This window comes from Colletotrichum navitas (assembly GCF_030913465.1).
Source record: "Colletotrichum navitas strain CBS 125086 chromosome Unknown LY79scaffold_1, whole genome shotgun sequence".
Lineage (NCBI taxonomy): Eukaryota > Fungi > Ascomycota > Sordariomycetes > Glomerellales > Glomerellaceae > Colletotrichum > Colletotrichum navitas.
This window is the reverse complement of record NW_026850547.1, coordinates 688332-711495: the sequence shown is the minus strand read 5'-3', so window position 1 is coordinate 711495 and position 23164 is coordinate 688332. Positions and strand designations below refer to the sequence as shown.

The following is a 23164-nucleotide window of genomic DNA, read 5'->3' as shown; positions in this document are numbered from 1 at the left end:
CGCGGACTGTGACCAAGAAAGCTTGAGTGGCGGGATGAAGCTTGTGCTTCTTGGCCAGGGCGCTGCCTATACAACAAGGGTCGTCGGATGATATAGGCAGACAACAAGTACTTCCCTGATTGGTCTGTCTCCGTAATACCTCTCATGTCGTCAGAGAGCATGAAGACTATCAGCGCGCCGCTGGCTGTGAAGCGGTGACAACATAGGTAGTAGGTAGTGTAAGTACTGTAAGTTTGGAAACGCCTTTCCTCCCAATAACGGATAGTGCGAAACGCGCCGCCCTCTCGCAGGCTCAGACATCTATATCAATGCTGCCTGATGGGCACTTCTATCTATCACACACCCCCTCCTTCCCTGCGATGAACCGAGGCGGCCGGCCAGCTGGCGTTTAAACAATCTCCTGGGCAACCCATGCTTCCAGACTTGTTCCACGCTTTTAGATTGCAACTTCGGCCGCTGGAAGAGGCGGGTACTATCCGTATGGACAGCCTGGTTGAAACAGGCAATTAGAAAAGCCAACTTACTATGGCCAGACAATGTGCTGTCACACACACACTCTCTCTCTCCACCCTGTCGAATGCCACAATCGCCAAGCCTCCATTGTTTGAGACCACAGCGGAACAGCCAGACGGAAAGGTTAGAACCTGGAGGCACAGGGGTAAAAACTCGCTAACATGGGATGGCATCCTACACACTGGAGTGCTGTAATCTGACACTTCTTACCGAAAGACACGCCGGTCGGCTGCAGGTCTGACGAGACCAGTAACGCGACACACGTGGCGTCATTCTGGCCAGACCGCACTTTCTGAAGCGCGGAGAGTATGTCCTGCCTGCCCAGACTTGATTGCGGCTGCCCTGCTACCCTCCTGGTCCAGGTTTCATGACAGCTGAGTGACGGCGACCAGTAAGTAGGTAGGTAGGTACCCAAGCACTGCCAAGGTAGAAGCAGGTAGGTAGGTAGGTAGGTAGATAGGCTCCCTCCCTCTTGTATCGTGTAGCTGAACCCGCCGGATTGGATCATGTTTGGTTGTCGCCCAATCAGTGGCCTGATGCGCAGAGAAGGTTCACACCCCACAATGGTCTGTGCGTACATTAGGAGGGGTTGTTTCGACCTCAACTCCCACAGGCGCATTCGCTTTCTTTTGCCAGCCAAACCAAACTGCTAGGCCAGCTTCCTTCGCATCGAAACCTGGCTGCCGCCGCCCTGTTTGCGATCTCGGTGTCACCTACGCCCATAAGTGTGTCAAACTGCCCCGAAGCCTGCAGCAAGCCTCGAGTCTTTGGCAAACCCGATTGGCTGCACGCACGCGCCCTGCTTCCCTTTGCACCAAGCTTAAGCTGTTCCCTAGCCATCATCGCATAAGTGCCCAAAGCCATCAGTCAGCGCTTTGGGCGGGCGGTGAGCTACGCACACAGCCTGCTTGAACAGCGAAGCCTTGCGACGCTTCTCCGAAGCCCATCGGTTGGACCAGTCCGACTGACTGCAGGGTTTTCCGGCTAGCCCGTTGCTACCAGTCTAGCCGACTCTGTCAACACTTATCAAGATTTCCGACATTATGCCTTCCGAACCCACGAAAGCCTCCAACGCGGGCATTATCACGGATGACGCGGGCGAGCGCCACATTCCCGAGTCGAAGCGAGCGGACGGAAGCACCCGCAAAGCTATCAAGATCCGTCCCGGCTACCGCCCACCCGAAGATGTCGAGGTCTACAAGAACCGCACTGCCGCGGCTTTTCGTGACCGCACCACAAAGGGTGGCATCCCTGGCGCGGCGGGTTTGAAGGAAGAGAAGCCCGAAGCCTCTCACTCTGCTTCCAGCAACAAGAATGCAAAGCGTCGGGAAGCCAGGAAGAAGGCTAAGGCCGCAGGAGAGGACGAGGTCGACGATGCCAAGCAGCAGTCTAGTGCCGACCACCCCAATGCCCAAGAGGTCGACCCCGAAGTTGAGAAGGAGAAGAAGGCCCGGAATCTTAAGAAGAAGCTCAAGCAGGCCAAGGATCTCAAGAACAAGAAGGAGGGCGGCGAGACGCTGTTGCCCGAGCAAATCGCCAAGGTTATAAAGATCAACGAGCTCATCCGTGAGTTGGACGCTTTGGGGTTTGATGCCGAAGGGGAGCCCAAAGCCAAGGATGGTGCCGAGGCTGATGCCACACACAAGGACGAATCAAACGAAGCCTGATGCTTGGGCCAGCCACGATGGCATCTTTCGAATCCTAAACCATTTGCGTTGCATGGTCGACGTTTGATCAGAAATGCACCGTTGCGACTGTCTGCTCGATATTTACAGACTCCTTTTAAGCTGGAAGGTCCGTCCGTGCCGCAACGCAGGGCGAGTGACTAATGCCTAGATTTCTGCCTCCAGCAACCTCCCATGTAAACATGGGCAAATCGTGACCCTTAAGGCTCCGCTAGCTCGTTTGTGGCTCGATAAGTAAATGAGCTGGCAGCGCGAGCGTACAGTTCTGCGCCGAGCAATCGTTGCCAAAACCAACATTATCAGGGCTGCGTCGGAGGGGGCTATGCTTCCCCAGTTGGGTATGTTGGAAGTCAAAACGTGCACTTCAACAGAGGCAGGAGGGCAGGGCTATGCGCAGGATTTTGGTTTGCATAAAAATACCCTAAGCACGTCATGCGCGATGATGGTGCGAGGATCAACAGATACACGACGCTGCGGCTAGGGATAAGGGGATGTGGTGCAGGTCCCTTCATATACCTCCGTAGTTGCCTTTGACAAAAAAGAATACCCTGTTTGGAAGTATTTGAGAAGTTTGCCCGGCTCCATGGTCTTGGAAGTGGGCTGGGCTTGAAGGTCGTGTGCACTTTGGTTACTATAGCTCAAGCCTTTTGACTGCAGGATGCGGCCAGAGGTAGATCCGTTCAGGTTAGATTAACTTCCAAACCAAGGCTTGGCATTCCATCACCCCAACATCTGGAGGAAATGCTTCGGTGTTGTTGTTGTTTTTCGGCAACGGAATGATTCCTTGGCCTCGCGGGTCAGAGTAGACATGCGGCGCCCCGCGCCGATCCGGGACACGCCGTTCCGTCCCATTCGAGGCCCCGTCTGAACCAGGGCTTGGGAATAATTTCTGGTCAACCCCTCCGGTTCAGATCGCAGATTGCTTTTGGAACGCTCCCAGCGGAGGTGAAGATCGCAGCCAGATGGGACCCACCGGGGAGGGGGGGGGGGAGGGGGGGGGCGTGTTTCAACTTCAGTCCGAGAGACGAGCCAGAGCCGCAGCCGGAGTAGGAGAGAATCTCAAGTGTCCATGTCAACGAAGGGGCACGGTAGAGCAGACCTTCATTGAGACGGTAGAAATACGGCCCAGGTTCGCTAACTGCCCCAATTTTGGAATGTGGTGTTTAACCGATTACACACATATTCGTCGAGGAGTCTTTGGCACCCTTCTCTCTGCTTTCCTTCCTCCTGTGCTTTGCTGAAATACAGGCCAACAATCTTACTGGGATTTTCGTTGCAAGCTCGCCCGTGTGTCATCGGGCAAACATTTGTACGGCTAACCCGTCAGCGACGAGTCCGGGGCTCTCTGGCAAATCAGAAGCCGGGTCGGATCGGATGACGAGACGATGGCAGCCAAGTCGTCCTGAGATGGGCCGAGATAAGTCTGGTTCTTTGTTGACCTACGAGGTAGGCCGAGGAAATGCAGGATACGACAGCATGTACGGGCTTCCTTGGGGTTCGACGTTTGTTATGCATCCGCGAATTTGCGAACTGTTCGGAAAGAGCACTTCTTGTCAAGGCTCCATCTTTCTGATACAGACAATGGCCCCACCTTGTTCTGCCATACCTGGTGCTATCTGTTCCAGTGCATGCTTTGGCTGTATGAGGCTTGACTATGAGGTCCTATATTCTGCATTGCTACGCCTCCCTCCCAGTCACGTGTCCGGTACCAGCAGAAACAGCAGACAGCTCGTAGTATGATGCGATCCTCGCTGCATGAGGAGAGAAAACCGTCTACAAAAATGCATTCGGCCTGCACGGAATACGCGTACCACTTCTGTGGTACCGATTACTGATGTATTCCGAACCCGGGCGAGTGGATGGACTATTGGACGCGACAAGTTGTTTCGATATTGTAAACGAGTGCTCAAGAGAGACCCCAACTGTAATATTTTATAATAGGTAATTTCGACTTCAGCACATGCATCGCTGGACAACGAGGGAGACGAGAACCTGTTCTAAACGACCTAAACTGTATAGAGGCGCAATGCAGGGTGGCGGGGGCGAGGCAACGGGGCCTGGCCAGGGAGACAGCTGTCGGCATTACACTAGTGCCGCTGACTGGGGGCCGGGCGACTCTTTGATGCGCTGGTGTGGCGTCAAAGCTAGGGTGGAGCTGAAGCTTAGCCACCCGACTCGTGTGCGAAACATACTTCCTACGCTGACGTTTCCCTTCCGGACATGGTTGAATTGGACAATTGTCCAACAGACACTATCACCACCCAACAAGTCAATCACTGCTAGGCTGGCCCTCACGATACCTGCTCCTTCTACCCGCGCTTTCCTGGGCGAACTGCATCCTATCGCGACGCATCTGCCATCGACAGCTTGTTCTTTTTGATGATCACCACCATCCACACCAACCTCCGAACATGAGGCTTAGGGGCAAGGCTGTCGCCTCCTGGCGCATCCTGCTGTCTGTCCTTTCCCTGGCAGCAGCTGTCCAAGCAAAGGACGAGCCGACGATCAAAGTCGCCACAATCAAGCATCCCCCTCTCAACCTGAACTATTTCGAAGATTCCAATACCATCCTTTACCAAGATGTCTCCGAACGAAACCTCTACCGATCCGAGGATGCTGGTGTCACATGGGATAGGGTCAAAGATATCCCTGACAACCAGGCCTCCCTCCTCACAATGCACGAGTTCGACAAGAGCCGAGCCTACGTACTCACCGAAGGCACCGAACACTTCAAGACGACCGACCAAGGCAAATCGTGGCAGAAGTTCTCGAGCGGTGCGCCCCCCAATATCTTCGTGGGCGGGGACATCCTTCACTTCCACGCCGGCGATCCAGACCGTGTCATCTTCAACGGAGCAGATTGCATAGGTATCTTTTGCGATCTGATCACACTGTACACGACGGACAATTTCAAGTCGAAGGCCAAGTTCCTGCGCGGTAACACCGAGGGGTGCTATTGGGCCAAATCTTCGGATCTCTTCACCACGGGCAAAGAAGACCTCGATAAGCAGCGCATTCTTTGTGTCGTGCGAGACAACTTCTCGCCTTTCAAGGAAGACAACAGACTTCTTGCGTCGGACAACTATTTCGAAAAGGTTGACAACAAGGTTCAGGAATTCGAACCAGACATGGATACAAACCACGGCGTCCAGGGTGTCGTCAGTCTGGCCGTAGTCAAGAAGTATCTCATGGTCGCCACATCGTCCCTCAACACCGACGAGATGGGGCTCTTTGTCACGGACGACACCATTAAGTGGCACCGCGCCATGTTCCCTACTAGCCACGGACACAAGGTCAATCAAGGCGCCTACACCGTGCTGGAAAGCACCAACTACAGCATCCAGATTGATGTGATGAACACTAGACCCTCGAACCCGACCGGAGTCATGTTCACGAGTAACTCGAACGGCACCTTTTTCACCGAAAACCTCGAGCACACGAACCGCAACACCAAGGGCCATGTCGACTTTGAGAAGATCACCGGTGTACAGGGTATCTTCATGGTCAACGTTGTTAAGAACTGGGAGGAAGTGGAAAAGGACACCGGCAGGGGTGGCAAACATGTCGAGAAAGAGATTGTCAGCAAAATAACGTTCGACGACGGCCGGACCTTTCACGATCTGAAGAGTGGCGGCGACCAACTGCACCTTCACTCGGTCACTGATCTCGATAACGTTGGCAGAGTGTTCTCTAGTCCCGCGCCTGGTCTTGTTCTTGCCATCGGAAACAAAGGCAAGTCCCTGGGCAAATTTGCTGACGGTGACGTTTACGTCTCCGACGATGCGGGTGTGACTTGGAAAAAAGCCTTGGATGGCCCTCACAAGTACGAGTTTGGTGACCTAGGCTCGATTTTGGTCGCCGTGAAGGACTCTCACAAGGAGGACATTGGAGAAATCCGGTACTCTTTGGACCATGGCGAGAGTTGGAAGACAGCTCCGCTTCCCGATGACTTGAAGATTAAGCCAGAGCTCCTTACAACGACACAAGACTCGACTAGTCTCAAGTTTTTGCTCGTTGGCAGAACGGGAGGCGACAACGCAAAGTTTCACATCATTGCTCTCGACTTCGAAGGGCTGCATGAGCGAACATGCAAGGACGATGACTTTGAGGATTGGCACGCCCGGCTTGATGAAAACGGCAAGCCTTCGTGCCTGATGGGCCACAAACAGACCTACCGCCGCCGCAAGAAGACAGCCGACTGCTTCTTGAACCAGGAGTTCAAAGACCCTGTCCCGGTTACTGAAGACTGCGAGTGCACGGACGCAGACTTCGAGTGTGATTACAACTTCATCAGGGATGGCGACAGCTGCAAGAAGGCTGGCCCGATCATCGCACCGGACAATGTATGCAAGAACGCCAGGCCGGACGATACTTTCAAGGGTTCTTCCGGCTGGCGCAAGATCCCAGGGAACACTTGCAAGCGAAAGAGTGGTGATCAGAAGGATGATCCTGTCGAGCGGAAATGCTCCGAGGCTGTAAATGCCCCAGCTGCCCCTGCTGATGGCAAGATCAAAGCCGTCCAGCATGTCTTTGAGACCGATTTCAAGGATTTTGAAAAGATCTACTTGGAGCGAGGCGAATCGAGCACCGAGGTCGACGAAACCATGATCGTGCGACCTGTTGAATACTCGGGAAACAGCATGCGGGCCGACAAACAGATATGGCGAACCAAGGACCACGGCAAGAACTGGGAAAAAATCCTTCAAGACGAGGACGTGCGGGGTATCTACCCGCATAGCTTTTTCAAAGACGTCGTCTTCTTCACCACTGATTCCAAGAAAGTTCTGTACACGATCGATCGTGCCGAGCATTTCCACTCGTTCGAGGCTCCCACGAAGCCCGGTCCAGGCAACCCCCTGTCGTTCCATCCTGACAAGAAGGATTGGCTTATCTGGGTTGGGGAGAAGTGCGAAAAAGTCAATGGCAAGGAAACCTGCTTCATGGAGGCCTCGATTTCGAGAGACCGTGGCGACAACTGGAAGACGGCAATGCGCTACGTCCAGAAGTGCGAGTTCACAGGCCACTCCGCCTACAGGTATCGCGACCTGCGCCAGATTGTCTGTCTCGCGCACAAGGAGGAGAATAATGAGAAGGACAACCCGAAGGTTATAGTGTCCAGCAATGACTTCTTCGAAGAGGACAAGACGTTCCACCAGGACCGCGTCAAGAACTTTGCCTTGATGGCCGAGTTTATTGTTGTTGCTGCCGAAGACCAGGAAAAGCAGGGGCTGCGAGCCCTTGCCAGCTTGGACGGCGTTTCCTATGCCGAAGCTCACTTCCCTGTCAACTTCAAGGTGAGCCACCAAAACGCCTACACAGTCCTAGACAGCTCCACGCATGCCGTCAACTTGTTCGTGGCTACCGAGACTGCCGAAGGTCGCCGCTATGGAAGTATCATCAAGAGCAACTCGAACGGCACATCCTACGTTATGAGCGCGCAGGCAGTCAACTGCAACGACCAGTACTACGTCGACTTTGAGAAGATTCCCGGCCTCGAGGGCGTCGCTCTCATCAACACAGTCGCGAACCGTGACAAGCACAACGAGCCGAAGAAGGTGCAGACCCAGATCTCACACAACGACGGTTCGCAATGGGCTTTCCTCCCCCCGCCAAAGGCCGATGTTGATGGCAAATCCTACTCGTGCAGTAGTACTGGGGGAGATGAGAAGTGCGCGCTGCATCTTCACCATTATACCGAGCGCTTAGACAAGAGGAATACGTTTTCTGCTGCTACTGCTGTTGGGCTCATGTTTGGCAACGGCAACGTCGGGTCGAGTCTCAGCTCCCTCAAGGACGCCGATACCTTCATGACCACTGATGCCGGCATCACTTGGAAAAACGTCAAAAAGGGTGCTTGGACCTGGCAATATGGTGACCAGGGCTCGATTGTCGTGCTCGTCCAGCGGGCCAGTCGCGAGAACCCAGTCAAAACGAAAACCATTTCGTACACGACCGACGAGGGCAAGACTTGGAAGGACTTCGCCTTCACTGACAAGGAGGTCACCGTCCTGGATATCTCTACTCTCCGCTCTGGCGCATCGCGCAACTTTCTCATCTGGTGCAAGAACGATGGCGGCGAGACGTTCTCTGTCAACGTGGACTTCACTGGCCTGGCTGACCGTCCTTGCAAGAGTGACGAGGGCAGCTCCGACTACTACCTTTGGTCGCCCAAGCACCCATCGCAGCCCAATAACTGTCTCTTCGGACACGTATCACAGTATCTGCGTAAGAAGGACGATGCGAACTGCTACAACGATGCCAGGGTTCAGCACCTCTACCAGGTGGAGAACTGCACCTGCACAAGGGCTGATTACGAATGGTAAGTGACCCAGCACGCCGGTGTCTTTTTTACTCAAGCTAAAACTCTCCAGTGACTACAACTTTGAGCTCGACGCTCACCAACAATGCAGTCTTGTCCCTGGCAAGTCTCCGATTTCGGCGGAGCAGTGGTGTAAGGAGAACCCCGATGCCGTCGAATACTACGAACCCACGGGATACCGTAGAATCCCGCTTACCACTTGCACTGGGAACGGCTATGATGAGCTCGACAAGCAGGCCAATGTTCACCCCTGCGCTGGCAAGGAAGATGAGTTTGAGAGGCGGCGCAGAACCTCTGGTATCGCCATCTTCTTCGCTGTGGTGATCCCGTTCGGCCTCGCAGGTGCGATGGGCTGGTGGGTATACCGCAACTGGAACGGCAAAATCGGTCAAATACGGCTGGGCGAGTCGTCCAGTCTCGACAATGACGCCCCGTGGGTCAAGTACCCAGTCATCGCCCTGTCGGCGGTGGTTGCCGTCGCCGCGGCCCTGCCGCTCGTCGCCTCGGCCCTGTGGAGGCGCGCCACCTCTGCTTACGAGAGCGTGAGCGGTGGAGGCGGAGGCAGCTGGCTCGGCGGGCGTGGCAACCGCCGGTTTACCACGAGAGACAGCTTTGCCCGGGGCAGAGGAGATTACGCCGTGGTCGACGACGACGAGGGCGAGCTCCTGGGTGACGACAGTGATGAGGAGGTATGAAAGAGTTTTATGACGGAGGGCAGCATTGTTGCCGTAGAGTCAAGGGAGAGATAAAGCGACACATTGATACTGTAGCAAGACTGTTTCTTTTGGATTTCGGCATGGGGGTATCAGGCAGGCAGGCAGACGAAGGCAGAAAATACAGTTGTAGACCTTTTGTTATAGCTTATATGTTTTAACAAGCATGGCGTTGTTTCCGAGGCATTTTTCAAGTGCTTTTTTTTTTTTTTCCAGACTAGAGCATCCCATGTGTGAATGGCTTCCGATTCTGGGTGACATCGTGAGATCATGGGCCGTGATATATAGCGAAGCGCCGAGACACGATCTGAGCTGTCCAATTTTCCCTGCGGCGAGAACGGAGCGGCGATGGCCATGTCTGAGGGTATCTTATCCGAGTAGCGCCAGGGCAGGCAGGTAGGCAGGCAGGGCGAGAGAGACTGAGAAACCCACACACGAGTTTTGGAATCCAGACTTTCCCGGCTCACCCGGCCGAATGGGATGAGAGGATCATCTCCCACGACTCAGAGAGAAATAAAGAGAAAGAGAGGGGATTGCGGACAGCTCGTGATTTGAGATGAGCTTGTATCTGACGCAAGGGGCCCGAACTTATGGAAAGGGGTCGGAAGGGGAGCAGTGTTGATCCCGACCGGACTGGACCCGGACGATGGGCAACCCAAGCAGAGGCCAAGCTTTTTTCTTTCCCTCTCGGTTGTTTTCCTTTCTTTCCCACTCCTCGTCCTCGCCCAGGGTTCACCACATTCCGGGACCGTGCGCATTTCAGAATAGAGACCGGGAGGGAGGGGGGGAGGATGAGAAATAATTGCCCCCCCACCCCCCCCCCTTGTCAACTTGGTGCCAATAGCAGATACAGGCATCTCGGGCAAATCTGCCTTAAGGGAAGTGATCTGCAGGTCCCGAAGGGCGTCAAGCTGGTGATGTGCAGAGCGTTTCGCCTTATTTGTGCAGCTGGGGGGGGCAAGTCTTTGGGGGCTCGATGCTGGGCGATGAGAGAGAGAGGGGAAAACACACAGTGGAGATACTACACGTACCACGTGTGTACCATGTGTACGAATATGCGTGCGTGTGCCAGCCAGCTGTGTGTTAATTAGCTCACACACACACTCTCTCTCTCTCTCTTTTATTTTTTTTTATTTAAAAAAAATCTTCTTGGGGGACGTATGAGGTAGAGATGGGCGCATGCAGCTGGCAAAGGGAAAAGGGGGCGGGGAATGGGCGACGTTATTGGCTCCTTGACTCCGCAGACTGTTTTCTAGCTCCAATATCCTAGTTGTGGGGAGGGGGAGATGTGCGAGCCGGGGCGGCTTGCATAGTCGATATTGGACAATGACATGGACTATTATTCTTCAGGCAAATACAACGCGACGACTTTCCCTTTTTTAGGGGGTTAGCTCTTGAGGCGTTGCGCAACGTTCAGAGCGTTGAACCGCCTGACCGCCATCGTAGGCTGCATCCGTCCACATCTGTCCAAGACATTCGCCGGGTTGTCGACGACCGATGCTGGGGGAACTCGCGATAGGGCGGCCGGGTTCCTCCATGTCTGAGACCCTCGAGACGTGTCATGCACAACGACATCATCGGCGGGCTCGATTGGACCGACTGTTGCGCGTGCTGAGTTGGCCCAGTAATTATAGAAAGAAATCTGGGATTGGGCTCTGGTAGACCAGGACGGTGCGTTTTGAACCCGCCGTGACCGACTTGTGGTGAGGCGTCTGCTAGTCCAGCGCGCTGTTAGGCGTCGGGTTATTTTCTCCCCTCAAAATGGAGCTATGCATCTGGCAGATGCAGGAACGGCACCTAGGTATGTATGTACGTTAGTGGCGTTTTTCTCGGGGTACTTGGTACATAGTCTTGGATACCCCTTTTCCCCCTAGTCTTCCCCGCCATCACCTCGGGCGGTAACACTCCTGAGTCTTGAAAACCGAAAGTCGCTACCAGGAGACGCAATGCCCTGGGGCACGGCGGCAGGTGGGAAATGTGGTCCAGAAATTGCCGCCGAGGCGCCGACGGCCAGCCACGAACACGAGAATCACGACAGAGACGAGACCGTGGGGAAGGGCCGCGAGAGACATGCATGGGCCGAATGGAACAACGGCCCCGGAACATGAGCTGGCCGTTGATGTTTCATTTCAATCCTCTTCCGGGGATCTTCGTCGACGTAGCTAGTGTGCACAGTAATCAGCATAGGGCAGGAGACAGTCGCCTCCGGGAGAAGGAAGCAGAAAAAAGAGTGAATACCCACGCAGGGAGACCCCGTTACCTTCGTGCGCATCTCAGCATCTCTGCGAACGAAGGTGTGTGCGCGCGCGTGGACACCGGAAATAACCTGTCATTCGGGGTAAAAGAATAATGCTTGTTCGGGCGAGCAACGCCACCGGTGGCCACATGTTATGCTGCCAGGGATGAGGGCAAATGGGCGACCAGCCGACAGACCACGGGCTGAGCCAAAAAAGAAGGTTCCCTGCTAGAGGAGCAGAATAGGGTGGTATTGAGAGGTTCATCTTATTTTTTCAGGGATCCTATGCTAATATCGCTAAGCTAATTTACCGGACGCACCAGTCGTGGACGCCCAATGCGCCCCCGTCCCTTCCTGCAGCCACCCCCCGCAAGCTCGCTCCCCAATTAGGTAGCAGCCATGCCACTCCGGGTACCTTGCAGCCCCGCCCCTCTAGCCCGCCCTGCGATCCTTCTTCCAACATCACACCACTCTTTTCATGCTCTCCGCCTTCAGTCTTTGGTCTCACTTCGTGCCTTTCTGTGGTGGTGGTGTGGTGTTCTTCGTTGCTTTCTTCTGTCTCGCTACTGGCCGATGCGGGAGCCTAACCCCGGATTCACCACGCACGACGTCTCCGACCAACGTTGCCACGACTGGGTCTCCTCCGTCCATGATGTGATGGAGGATTGATTTGCATACAGAGCTCACTCTCACGAGTCACACGGCCTCTCCCGATTGCCTGTCCCCGCCTTTGCCCATCCAGAACGTAGCCTACTACGTAGACACGCTTGTGCAGTGCCGAGTCGTCATCTTTTGGGTCAATCAAACGTCTCTTTCCTCCCCTCTGGTTTCTTGCCCATGTGCTCTTACGAGACTTTTGGCTTTTTCCATGTCTGGACAGGATGCTTCTTGGCCGCCCGTCCAACCAGCGAGCCAAACCCCTCTTGGCCATACTTAACCGGGATTACCATCTCGCCTCCCTTTTCCTTGCCGCCTTCCAAGGCCAAGAACAGGGTAACTGCTTCTCACCGTCTCGTTGACTCGGATGTCAGCGCAGCAGCCCAGATTACGAGCCCGTATCCTCTGGCCCAAACCCCTGAGCGACTCCTCCTCCGCTAAGTAGGGATGGCATAGTCCCCGTTGGCATCGTTTCGACTCTAACAGCTTCTGTTGCTTATTGCGTATCCGTAGTCAACCATGGGCAAGATCTCCTTGTGCTCTGGGGTCCACCCGTCCTGGCCCTCAACCCCTCTTCATTCGGGTTCCTCAACGCTGTCTGCTGTGTGTCCTGATGCCGAGAGCAGGGGCTCGCTGACTGCCAAGTTGCTGCTTGTCATTCCAAAACAAAAAACCTTGGGTCTAGACGAGATACGGTCCCTCATCACGCGTGTTGGCCTGTCACTCATTATCCAGCAACACCGAAACTCGTGGACGAACCAGGCCCCGGTTTGGTCAACAAGTGTCACCCGCACCTTGGGAATACACAACATTACACACACAGGTCATTGGACACTAGGCAGTCCGCACTTGCCCACTCGTCCATCCGAGGGGTGGGCACACCCACACCGTCGCGCGCACAAACCCCGGTTCAGGGCCTCTGCCAGGGACATGCTAGCCTTCTCACGGTCGTACCCATGAAGATACGGATACTAGTAATCTACCTAATCTCACCACCAACATAATAATAACATCCCGGTCCCGCCAGTTTCCGTCCTTCTCTTTCCCTCTCTCCTTCCCCTTCCTCACGAAAACACTGTCAAATGAGTTGATGCCGTCAACGTAGTTTCGTCTCTACCACAATCTTTCACTACCGCTTCACTCTTTTAGCGGGCATTCGCTTTTACACCAGACACTATCGTCGATTAATATACCAGGAAAAAAAAAACACCCCCCAAGGGCAACTCTAATTCACCATGAAGGGATCCATCCTCGCTGTCGCAGCCGCCATCGGCGGTGTCAGCGCCGCTGCTCACCGTCACGCTCAAGCTCACGGTCAGCTGTTCAAGAGAGGCGTCGACCAGGCCTCTGTCTGTGTCCCCGGCTGCACCACCATCTACACCACCATTTACGGCGAGCCTACGCGTATGTTTCCCAAACCCTTTCACGCTCTCGGGTGATGCGAGAAGCTCTCACGGAAAGATGAGCATCGACGAGACGCCGGGCCCCGCAGGCCTACTTAGACCAATCTTCGCCGTACTAACCTCGTTATCAACAGTGGTTCCTAACAAGCCCAGCAGCGCGCCCGCCGTCGTCCCCTCGGCGCCCGCGACAACTGAAGCCCCGCCGAAGCCCACGTCCACTCAGAAGCCCTCCGTGGATGTGCCGACCCCCGTGCCTGAGGTCTGCCCGACCCCGGGTACCTACACCTTCCCGGCCACCACCATCACCGTCAGCCAGACCACCACCGTCTGCGCTCCTGAGACCACCAAGGTCCCTGCCGGCACCCACACCATCGGCGGTGTCACCACCGTTGTCGTGAATGCCACCACCGTCGTGTGCCCCTACGCCACCGCAAAGACATCCAACGGCGTCGTGACCAGCGTCGTCGAGACCACCACCTACGTGTGCCCTACCCCCGGCACCTACACTATCGCCCCGACGACCACCACTGTCACTGCCCCGGCCAACATCGTTTACCCCGTTGTGACTACGGTCACCCCTGGTATCTACGTCCGCCCGCCCATTGTTACCACCATTACCGAGACCAGCGTCGTTGTTGTTTGCCCCTTCACCAGCCAAGAGCCTGTCCCCGCGACCTCCTCCGCCGTCGTCGTCCCTGCTCCCGTTCCCACGACTTCCGCCGTCGTTGTTCCGGCTCCCGTCCCCACGACCTCCGCCGTCGTTGTTCCGGCCCCCGTCCCCACGACCTCCGCTATCCCGGCCCCGGTTCCTACCACCACGGCTAAGGCCTCTTCCTCCGCGCCCGCCCCGTCGTCTTCCGCTCCCGCCACCGGCGGTGGCCTCGGCGGCAACAACGGTGACCACTGGGCCATCACCTACACTCCCTACTCTGAGGACGCCTCCGGATCCTGCAAGTCTGCCGATCAGGTCGACTCGGACATCGCCCTCATCAAGAAGTCTGGCTTCAGCACCATCCGTATCTACTCCACCGACTGCAGCACTCTTGAGAACGTCGGCGCTGCCTGCGAGAAGTACGGCCTCAAGATGATCATTGGCATCTTCGTCAAGGATTCGTGCGACCCCCAGTCGGCCGACATCAAGTCCCAGGTCGACGCCATCGCCAGCTGGAAGAGGTGGGACATGGTCGAGCTCGTCGTTGTGGGTAACGAGTGCATCTTCCAGGGCCGCTGCAGCGCCTCCTCCCTGAAGCAGCTCATCATCGCCACCAAGGCCACCATCACCGCCGCCGGCTACTCTGGTCCCTACACCACCGCCGAGACCGTCGGTGTCTGGCAGCAGACCGATGTCGCGTCTGAGATCTGCGACGTCGTCGACATCGTCGGTGGCCAGATCCACCCCTACTTCAACGCTCAGACCGCCGCCACCGACGCCGGTACCTTCGTCCAGGGCCAGATCGAGCTCCTCGAGAGCTCCAGCATCTGTGGCAGCAAGCCCGCCCTGAACCTCGAGTGCGGATGGCCCTCTAGCGGTAGCTGCAACGGTGTCGCCTGCCCCGGTACCTCCGAGCAGGCCACCGCCATCGTCTCCATCAAGGAGCACGCCGGTAACAAGACCGTCTTCTTCTCCTTCCACAACGACTTGTGGAAGGCCCCTGGTGCCTGCGGCTGCGAGCAGTCCTGGGGCTGCGGTCAGCTCTTCTTCTCCTAAGTGGGATGGCGGACGACTGACAGGACGGAATCACGATCAAAAAACACTCACCCGACGTTTGGACACGACAAAAGATACCTTCCCCGGGAAACCCCCGACGTTGAGGCTCCGAGAGAAAGTAACCAACGGTGTATCATGAAAGAACGAAAAAGAAAGGCATGTCCCACACCACACACGCCCTCGACGGAATCGATCCCCTTTACGTTTCATCCAAAGTGCGAACAACGACAATTTCCGGATACCCCTCGGCCCAGCCTCATCCTCGGCACTCGTATATCTATCTAGCTTCATTCTTTGTATATATACACTTGTCTCCCGCCAGGTTGGCGTTTGTCTGAAGGAGAACGAAGACAGCAAGCCCTCGAAAGCTTGTTTTCCTTACCTCTTCGTTGTATAAACACTCTGTATCTTGGAAACGCCGTTCAGGGCGCGTGTGGTTATAGTTGTAGTAGTTAGCAGCAGCAACAGCAGCACCTTCTTGGTGCCTGGGATACTGCCAAATTTCATGTGTCATCTCAAACGAAACTTGCAACCACCAGTGATCTCTCCATATACATCCATGTACGTCAGGCCTCGAATCTCTTACCGCCGACGATCTTGCCCTCAGAATTCCGTTGTGTATCGACGACGTCTACCGACTGATGTTGAAAAATGGGTTCCATGGTTCCCCGGAGGTCTTCAGATGAGCTTCATGCGACTCCCCTTTCGCGACCACATTCCCATCCTCCCTTTGGTTCCCAAGGAAGAGGGAAAGGGAAGCCCTCCTCCCCGGCCCACCCTCACAATCAAAACAAAAAAAGTTGCCAACGGCAGCAAATGGGCCGGCGCTCGCTTCAACCATGAACACTTGGTCCGTTCGTTCATCTATGGACCGTCTCTAACACCCCGCGACTCGGCTGGGTGGTTAGCGTATCCCCCCCCCCCAAAAAAAAACCGAAAAATCGTTTCGTTTCAGACGGGCTGGTTGGTCCGTAAAGCACACACACACACACACATACACACGCCATGCCCGGGGAGGGAGATAGCGCGAAATAATTAAAATCAAGTACCGCCAGCAAGTGACACACATGTATGGCACACTCCGTCTCTATTTGGGAAGACAGAGGCTGCGACGCTACCGGGTCGGTTCGGGCATCGCGTCTTCGCAAACCAGATGGGGCCATTCTGTTGCGGAAAGGAGAGGGAAGCAACGGACACGCCGGCCCGATGTAATCTCGTCCCCCCTCCTCCCCTCCCTCTTTGACCTCCCCATCCTGAAGCGCCACGGCTTACGTCCGGCCGTCTCGATGGACAGAGCCGCGGCCATGACATCAACTCGGAGCTGGGGGAGACACGCAATCTGGAGACAAGCCACGGAGTCGAATTCGAGCGTCAGCCGGGCGGTCCCGATCGTCATGTGAATTGGAGTTCGTCTCGCCTTCTTGAATATATAGTCCTCTAAATCGACCCTCCTGAACCGTTCCCGTCTGTCAAACCACCAAATACAGTACGGTGAATGCAAAGTCAAGAGGCCTTCATCCAAGTTCCAGGGCCGTCCGTCGTGAAATGGGTCGTAGCCACATACCCTCCTATCAAACCTCGGGCGTCGACGACGCACATTCGTGCCAGTATGTTGTCAGAAGTGACATCTCCCGTCGACTGCCTTTTACGTCCAAAATGTAAAAAGATATAAGAAAAGAAAAGTAAATGGAATCCTCCGATCAATGTAGACCATGGACACCATATTCCCAATGCCCATTCCAAAACGTCAAGTTCCATGCAAAATGAGCAGTACCACGCTTCACTAGCTAAAAAGAAGGGAGAAATGCCCTGAAAGCACGCGTTCCGCCGCCGTCTTTCTCAGTAGCCAGCGCTCCAGAGCACTGAGCTGGTCTAGATGTCGAGAATAAAGGGACATTTCGATAGAAACAGAATAAGAGATCGCCAATTCATTATGGCTGGGTAGTATTGTCGTGGTAGGGTGCCCTTGAAACGCCAAAACGCCAATGCCAGATCGAACCGTCGTTGTTCCTGGCCACGAAGCATTGCGAGCCTCAGGGAGGTTGTGTCGCGGGGTATCATGTGCTTCAGAAAGGCTCCAGGTCGTCAAAGCAGACGGTGCTTCTTTCTCGTTCAGCCTTCGTGTTCGGTCCAGGCATTTCCGTGTCGGCCAGAATGCTGCTTTGACTGGACCTCCACCAGGGATCCAGCGGTGCTGATTGGTGAGCATACTCAAAGTTAGCGCCGTAGCCCACGTCGCAGCGCTCCAGCTGGACCAAGCCCCCACGGGTCCGGTCCATGCAGAGAATGTTGAGATCCTGGCCATCGTTCGTGAACTCAACACCCCCAATCTCTCCAAATATGTCAAACGTTTGCTTGTGGGCGAGTGTTTGAATGTCAATAATGTTGATGTAATCGGCCTCTTCAGCAGCGACAAGCACTTGGGGGCCGCTGCCCGTAGGGGAGAATCGCAGGCTGCGGACGCCTGCCATTTCGGATCGGATGGTTGTGAGCGGTTTACCAGTACCGTCCGAGTTGGTCCACATTCGTGCGTCCCATAGCTTCACACTCATATCTTGGAAGCCCGTCGCGACCGTCCAGCCGTTGTCAGACCAGTCGCAGGCGAAACCGAAGTCTCTGTGCCCTCCCAGCTCCTGTAGTATCTCGCCCGTGTCGGCGCTGGCAATGAGGACGTTGTAGTTGTCACCGACCATCACACGCAAGCGGCGATCCGCGGACAGGGCGGAGCAGTTGATGGGGCAGCCATACTGCGTGTCAAGGATGAACTTCTCCGTAGCCACGTCCATGATGCGGAAGCCCTGATCGTTGGAAGCAAATGCTGCCATTGGCGCCGATGAGTTCCTCGATTGGTGAATCTGCAAGTGGTTGGTGATGCCGCTGATGTGGTTGGTGATTTGCCCTTCAGTGTACTTTTTGTCCTGGCTGTGAATGTTTCGCATGCAATATTCCCCGTTAAAGGTACCTGCAATGAGAATACCACAGCTGGCATCCAATGTCGATATCTGCACCCCAATCATGTCGCTAAGATCCATAGCCACTTCACTCTCGCCTGATACAGGGTTGATTTGGTGCACGGCTCCCTGGCCAGGGTAGAAGGCATGGCTCCGTCCTGCGCATGCCAAAATGTTGCGCAGCTGGAAATGGGCCAGGTGGACGTTCTGACGAATGTCCATACGACGAAACCTGAAAAAGTCTTCCGTGTTCCGAATAATCCTGTCGGGTAGATGGGGCTGGATTGCCTCTGTCAGCATGACACACTTGAATCCCAAGGGGCCAACTCACAGCCCATATGTCCGAGTCTGTCCTGTTAGTATAGTTCTTGTAGTCTAGGCTTCGGCGTTCGCGCGCATTCTTGCGCGTCACTCCCAAGTCCTCCCAGTTAATGCCTTGCGCATCGCACCGGTTGCCTTGAAGTTCAGAGTACCGCACTCGCGTGATCTTCCGTGCGGCCTGCTCGTTGATCTGTCGAATCCCAGGGCTGGGACCGCGCGACTGGAAGCGGTTACGCCAGGCCCAGTCTTTGAGGAAGTCAGTCAATCCCGGATTTTCCGGGCCGAGGGTGCTGGAAATAGGGTTACTGATGGCCGGAGGGCCAGTCGCTTGCCATGCCGCCTCTTCCTCGTCGACAGTAGCCACTTGAAACTGCTGCAGTTGCTCGGCAACGCTCGGGTAGAACACGTCATCGTCATCGTCATCCTCCCCCATGTTTCCGACATGTAGCATGGGGTGGAAAGGGGTGGTGTCCAGGGGGGTGGGATGTTGAGATCCTGCCGGGTCGAGAAACCCATGCCCGGCAGCGAGCGGTATGCTCCAGTAGTTGATCATGTGAGCGGGCGGCTCGTTCGATGTGTGGACTTGTTCCTGCACCGGGTGAGATGGTTGTTCGCTATGGAGTGGCCCAGAATAAGGCTCAAGAGTCAAGCCGACCTCGGGGTCGGGCATGGGGGAGAGAAGGCTAGTGGCCGTCATGACATGATCCAAAGGGGCGCCTCCATCGCTGTCGCTCATGTCCAGGTCGTCATCATCGTCCTCGGCATCGTCGGTATCGTCGTCGTAGTCTTCGTAATCGTCGTAATCGTCGTGGGCGAAGGAGCCGGGTTCGTGGTAGTAGGATGACGGTATTACGGGGAAGGTCTGATGGTAGGAAGAGAAGGAAAGCTGGGCGAGGTCTGCACCGCCCTGCGCCGAAGGCTCGTGGGACTGATGCTGCTGGCTGGGTTCGCGATAGTGACTGTATTGTGTGTGTTGATCATGGTGAAGATCGGGTGGAGGTGGGGCCGATGCGAATCCTTGGTGATGGTTCGAAGGTGCAGGAGCCGCCTGAGCCTGCGAAGGCTGGGTTTCCGAGGTTCGAGGGCGCATTATGCTCTCTTCTTCAAGTGTATGCCGTGGCCAGTGGCGATCGAGTGAGGAACATCGAGGTTCGCTGCACGGCGAAGAGCAGCACCCGTCGTCGGGTCGGATAGATGCGTCCTCTTGTGCGGTCGGAGTGCGGTTTGAAGAGAGAAGGTGATGGTTGTTCCCCCTAGGTCCGGGTTTCTCTCTGGAACAGGGCGGTGGGTGTCGGTGACCAAACGTCAGGCTTCCGCAGGTCGAGAGCCGGGTTTTCGTTCTTTGTTCGAGTGAAATCGACTAGCCGCAATGGAAAAAATGGCGTCGATGACGACTGGTGTGCAACGCCTTTGTTGACGGCAATAACGGTCGCAGGTTCCAGGGCTAGCGAGACTCGAGTCGGTGACGGGCGACACTATTCAGGCGTGCATGAACTCGGGGTCTATTTGGAAGAGTGCGTCGTCGAGTGTATTGTCGTTGGACCGAACAAGCAGAAAGGATGGGAGGATGCTGACACTGGAAGATTGGAACTGGGGCTGGGGCTGGGAATGCGGTCAGGCGGCAAAGTTAGCGAGATCGAGTCCAGCGCATGGCTTGGTGTTGTACCAGGCAGGGCGGGAACGGGAATGGGACCTGAGCGGGATGTCTTTCTCTGGGACCCAAGGGCGAGGAGAAGCCAACTCTGTCTACCTAGGTATCTCTCTCTACCTTTGCACCTCAGGTTATTGGGGGGCGCTAACGCCGGCGCCGGGGTAGGGGGGGGTTAAGGTCGCGCCAACCAAATCGAGCAAGTACTGAGCACAGCGCGCACTGCACACTGCAGTGAGGCGATCTGGTGGTTGAGTTTCACTTCCCAGGGCACATGGGTGTGATGGGAGGGCGAACAGGCCAGAAGAGGGTGGACTTGACGACGTGGAAAAGATACTTCTGTCCACTAGTATATCGCACGTGGCTCTGTGTACTTTCCAAGACGCCAAAGTCCATATTGCTTTGCACCAAGGCATTCATCCTACCTTGGGTGCTGTGCTGTGACAGAGTCTGATCCTCGGCTCTGATTAGAGTAGGTACGTAATTTGGTACAGGTAGTAATTTACTTTATGGGATTAGCAGGCCAGGAGCTGTTACTGCTGTCAAGGGCGCCGGTTTGAATTCAAGAGCCATTACCGCCATGTGCTGCTTTTCAGAATATACTCGACTTGAGGATCAACGATCCGTCACCCATCAAGGCAAAGCCACAACGGAATGGTCACGCCCAAATACCCTCAATCGCAACACTCGGTGTGGGACAGGCAGGCCACCGAGGAACGGCACCTCCACCACCAACCACGATGCCGGGGTATGTCCCCTTGTGCCCGCCAACATGTTCCCGCCAGCCTGTCGATCCTGACCTCGACCTTCAACCTCGCCCTGGCCTCGCCTATTTCTTCCCGCACAAAGACGCAAATAGGGAACGTGGCGGTAGGAAACGAATGGGGCTCCACGGGGATTCTGTGGGACGCTACCTCCAATATCCTATGCATGGCTGACTCTAACTAGGGGAAATGGTGTGCTAGGCCGAGCCCAAGGGAACAGAGAGCTGCCTATCCATATTCGTTCTTTGCCGCAACAAGGCCAATAGAGGGTACACTCTAGGTGGGAAATGGCGCAAGCAGCGGCAGTATCTGTCATCCCTACCTGCTTGTCTGGCCTGGGCCTGGACCCGGCTCGGGACTGCCACCTCATGATCGCACAAAAAGCACTCTTCCTGGCCTGGCACTCGGTCCAAGGCATCGCTCGCGACGAAGCGAGTCGCCACAAATAGAAATCAGGGAGGCGCTAGCTCCCACGTACGAGGACTCTGCCTGCCTGCCTGCCTTTGCCTCGACGAAAAAGACGGTCCCATCGCCCTGCCTGCCGATTGCGCACCTCCATCAAGGACGGAGAATTCGAATTCCTACACTACAATACACTACATCACACCATCCCCCCCCCACGTCGCTTCTCGCCTTCTTCGTCCATGGGACTGCGTCGATTCGCTTTTTTGGACATACTCTGACGTCACCGCCGAGGTGCCGTTGTATCTGATTAATGCCTTTTTCAACGGCTTCGCCCAACCCGACTCTTGCACTGCACTAGTCGGTCATGAGCAGACACCCGGACCGCAACGTCGTTGTCCTGACTTGCTTCTAGTGCGCGAATAAACTCTTGAGCTGCAAGCCTCTCAACACCCGCAGATCGTGCTCTTCCGATATCCAATCAACCACACCTCGCAACTACCCCCCCCCTTTGGTCCTTGCAAAGAGCATCCTTAGCAGGCTCTCATCGCCTTCAGCCTCTCCTGGAAACGTTTCCGCGTCATGTTTTGCTTCCTCTCTGAGTCCCGTCAAATGCGACTCTTGGCGGATAGACCATTTGCAATGCCCTCGCGGAATTCGCATCTGCAGCGACGTGACCTGTCATTCGGCCATGTCTATGACCTTGACATCCCTGGTCTCCGGCCCACTCATGTAAGTGGTTGGATTCGGAAATATCCTTCCCACGTTACCCTGGCTAGAACAGACCGGGAAGCGAGGAGATATGCTCACCGATTGCCACCTGGACAAGTAGACAGGCCGGGCTGTCTGATCTTTGGCTCGTCATCCGTTACGCCCGTTGCGGCAGAAGACGCTGTAACCCCTCTTCCTCACGACTGCCACCACATATGCCAGACGAACTTCCAGAGGCTGACATAAGTAGCACAGTCTACATGATCCTATCCAAAAAACCTGGCCATCTTTGCAACCTCCTCAATGGCCATGAAGCCACAGCAATGTAGCAAAAGGAGTGCCTACGAATCCACCGGCCATCATCCATTGGTGCCCACCCTCCAACCACGTCCGCGTGATGAGAGGCCTGTTGATATGATAAATCACATTCGACAACAAGTGGTCCCAGAGTTTCAACCGTCCAATGTTAACTTACCCGTTTCCTTCATGACTCCGGCTCTCAGCTCTGCACACCTTTGCTTTTTGCGCTCTCGGACTTTCCAGTCTATGCCCGCCCGACCCCCTTACCGTATACGCAAGGATTGGAAAGCACGACAGGGAAAAGACGGTATTGCTTTCATTGGCGCCGCGCAATCCGCTACGTTCTCTATTAGATGATGGTATGATCTTCAGCAAACGAGGCTGGCCAACACCAGAGCAAATCACAGCAGTGGGAGGCCGAGATACCGAAGACGAGGCCCAGCCGGCAACCGTTGAAGATACAATGGTTCCTAGAAGCAACCGCGTTTTGGCTTGATCGGAAGTTTGATCAACAGGAGCGGCAGCAAGTTGCTTTCGCCCGTGCCATCACTCCCATATCCATGATCGGCCCTAGGAACGGGGATGGTTTGCTCATCATCGCCACCCAATGGGCTTCGGTCGCTTATTTCGATCCAATTTCCACCTCAAAGGACATGAACTTGTGACACAGTTTAATCTTGAACAGATCGAGGGGTAGGCAATCCAACTGCTTGCACCCGGAAAACCCATGGTCAGCCGGCTTGTCCAAACTCGTGGCGCTGTGCTTCGGGTAGCACACAATCTGACCGGCCCCTGACCACGCTGGATTTCAGAGGGGGGGAGAGAAAGAGAGA

The 23164-nt window shown here is 55.4% G+C and overlaps 5 protein-coding genes across 5 annotated transcripts; 4 read left to right on the top strand and 1 right to left on the bottom strand.

The window, feature by feature from the left end:
* Positions 1–1556: 1556 nt before the first annotated feature.
* On the top strand, positions 1557–2180 carry LY79DRAFT_664492 (uncharacterized protein; the record flags this gene model as incomplete). The annotated part of the gene is made up of 1 exon (XM_060562897.1): positions 1557–2180. The coding sequence occupies one exon, from the start codon at positions 1557–1559 to the stop codon at positions 2178–2180; it is 624 nt and encodes a 207-aa protein (XP_060420623.1).
* A 2429-nt stretch (positions 2181–4609) lies between these two features.
* Positions 4610–9212, top strand: LY79DRAFT_664491 (vacuolar protein sorting/targeting protein 10; the record flags this gene model as incomplete). Its single annotated transcript, XM_060562896.1, has 2 exons — positions 4610–8517; positions 8570–9212. 2 exons carry the CDS (start codon positions 4610–4612, stop codon positions 9210–9212), a joined length of 4551 nt encoding a protein of 1516 aa, XP_060420622.1.
* Positions 9213–13221: 4009 nt separating this feature from the next.
* LY79DRAFT_8175 (glycoside hydrolase superfamily) lies at positions 13222–15487 on the top strand. The gene is made up of 2 exons (XM_060565138.1): positions 13222–13527; positions 13661–15487. Exons 1-2 carry the CDS (start codon positions 13359–13361, stop codon positions 15232–15234), a joined length of 1743 nt encoding a protein of 580 aa, XP_060420621.1. The 5' UTR covers positions 13222–13358; the 3' UTR covers positions 15235–15487.
* On the top strand, positions 15488–16311 carry LY79DRAFT_8176 (uncharacterized protein). Its single transcript, XM_060565140.1, has one exon. The coding sequence runs from the start codon at positions 15740–15742 to the stop codon at positions 16271–16273; it is 534 nt and encodes a 177-aa protein (XP_060420620.1). The 5' UTR covers positions 15488–15739; the 3' UTR covers positions 16274–16311.
* A 989-nt stretch (positions 16312–17300) lies between these two features.
* On the bottom strand, positions 17301–19596 carry LY79DRAFT_664489 (WD domain-containing protein; the record flags this gene model as incomplete). Its single annotated transcript, XM_060562895.1, has 2 exons — positions 17301–18464; positions 18517–19596. The coding sequence occupies 2 exons, from the start codon at positions 19594–19596 to the stop codon at positions 17301–17303; spliced, it is 2244 nt and encodes a 747-aa protein (XP_060420619.1).
* Between the last annotated feature and the right edge of the window lie 3568 nt (positions 19597–23164).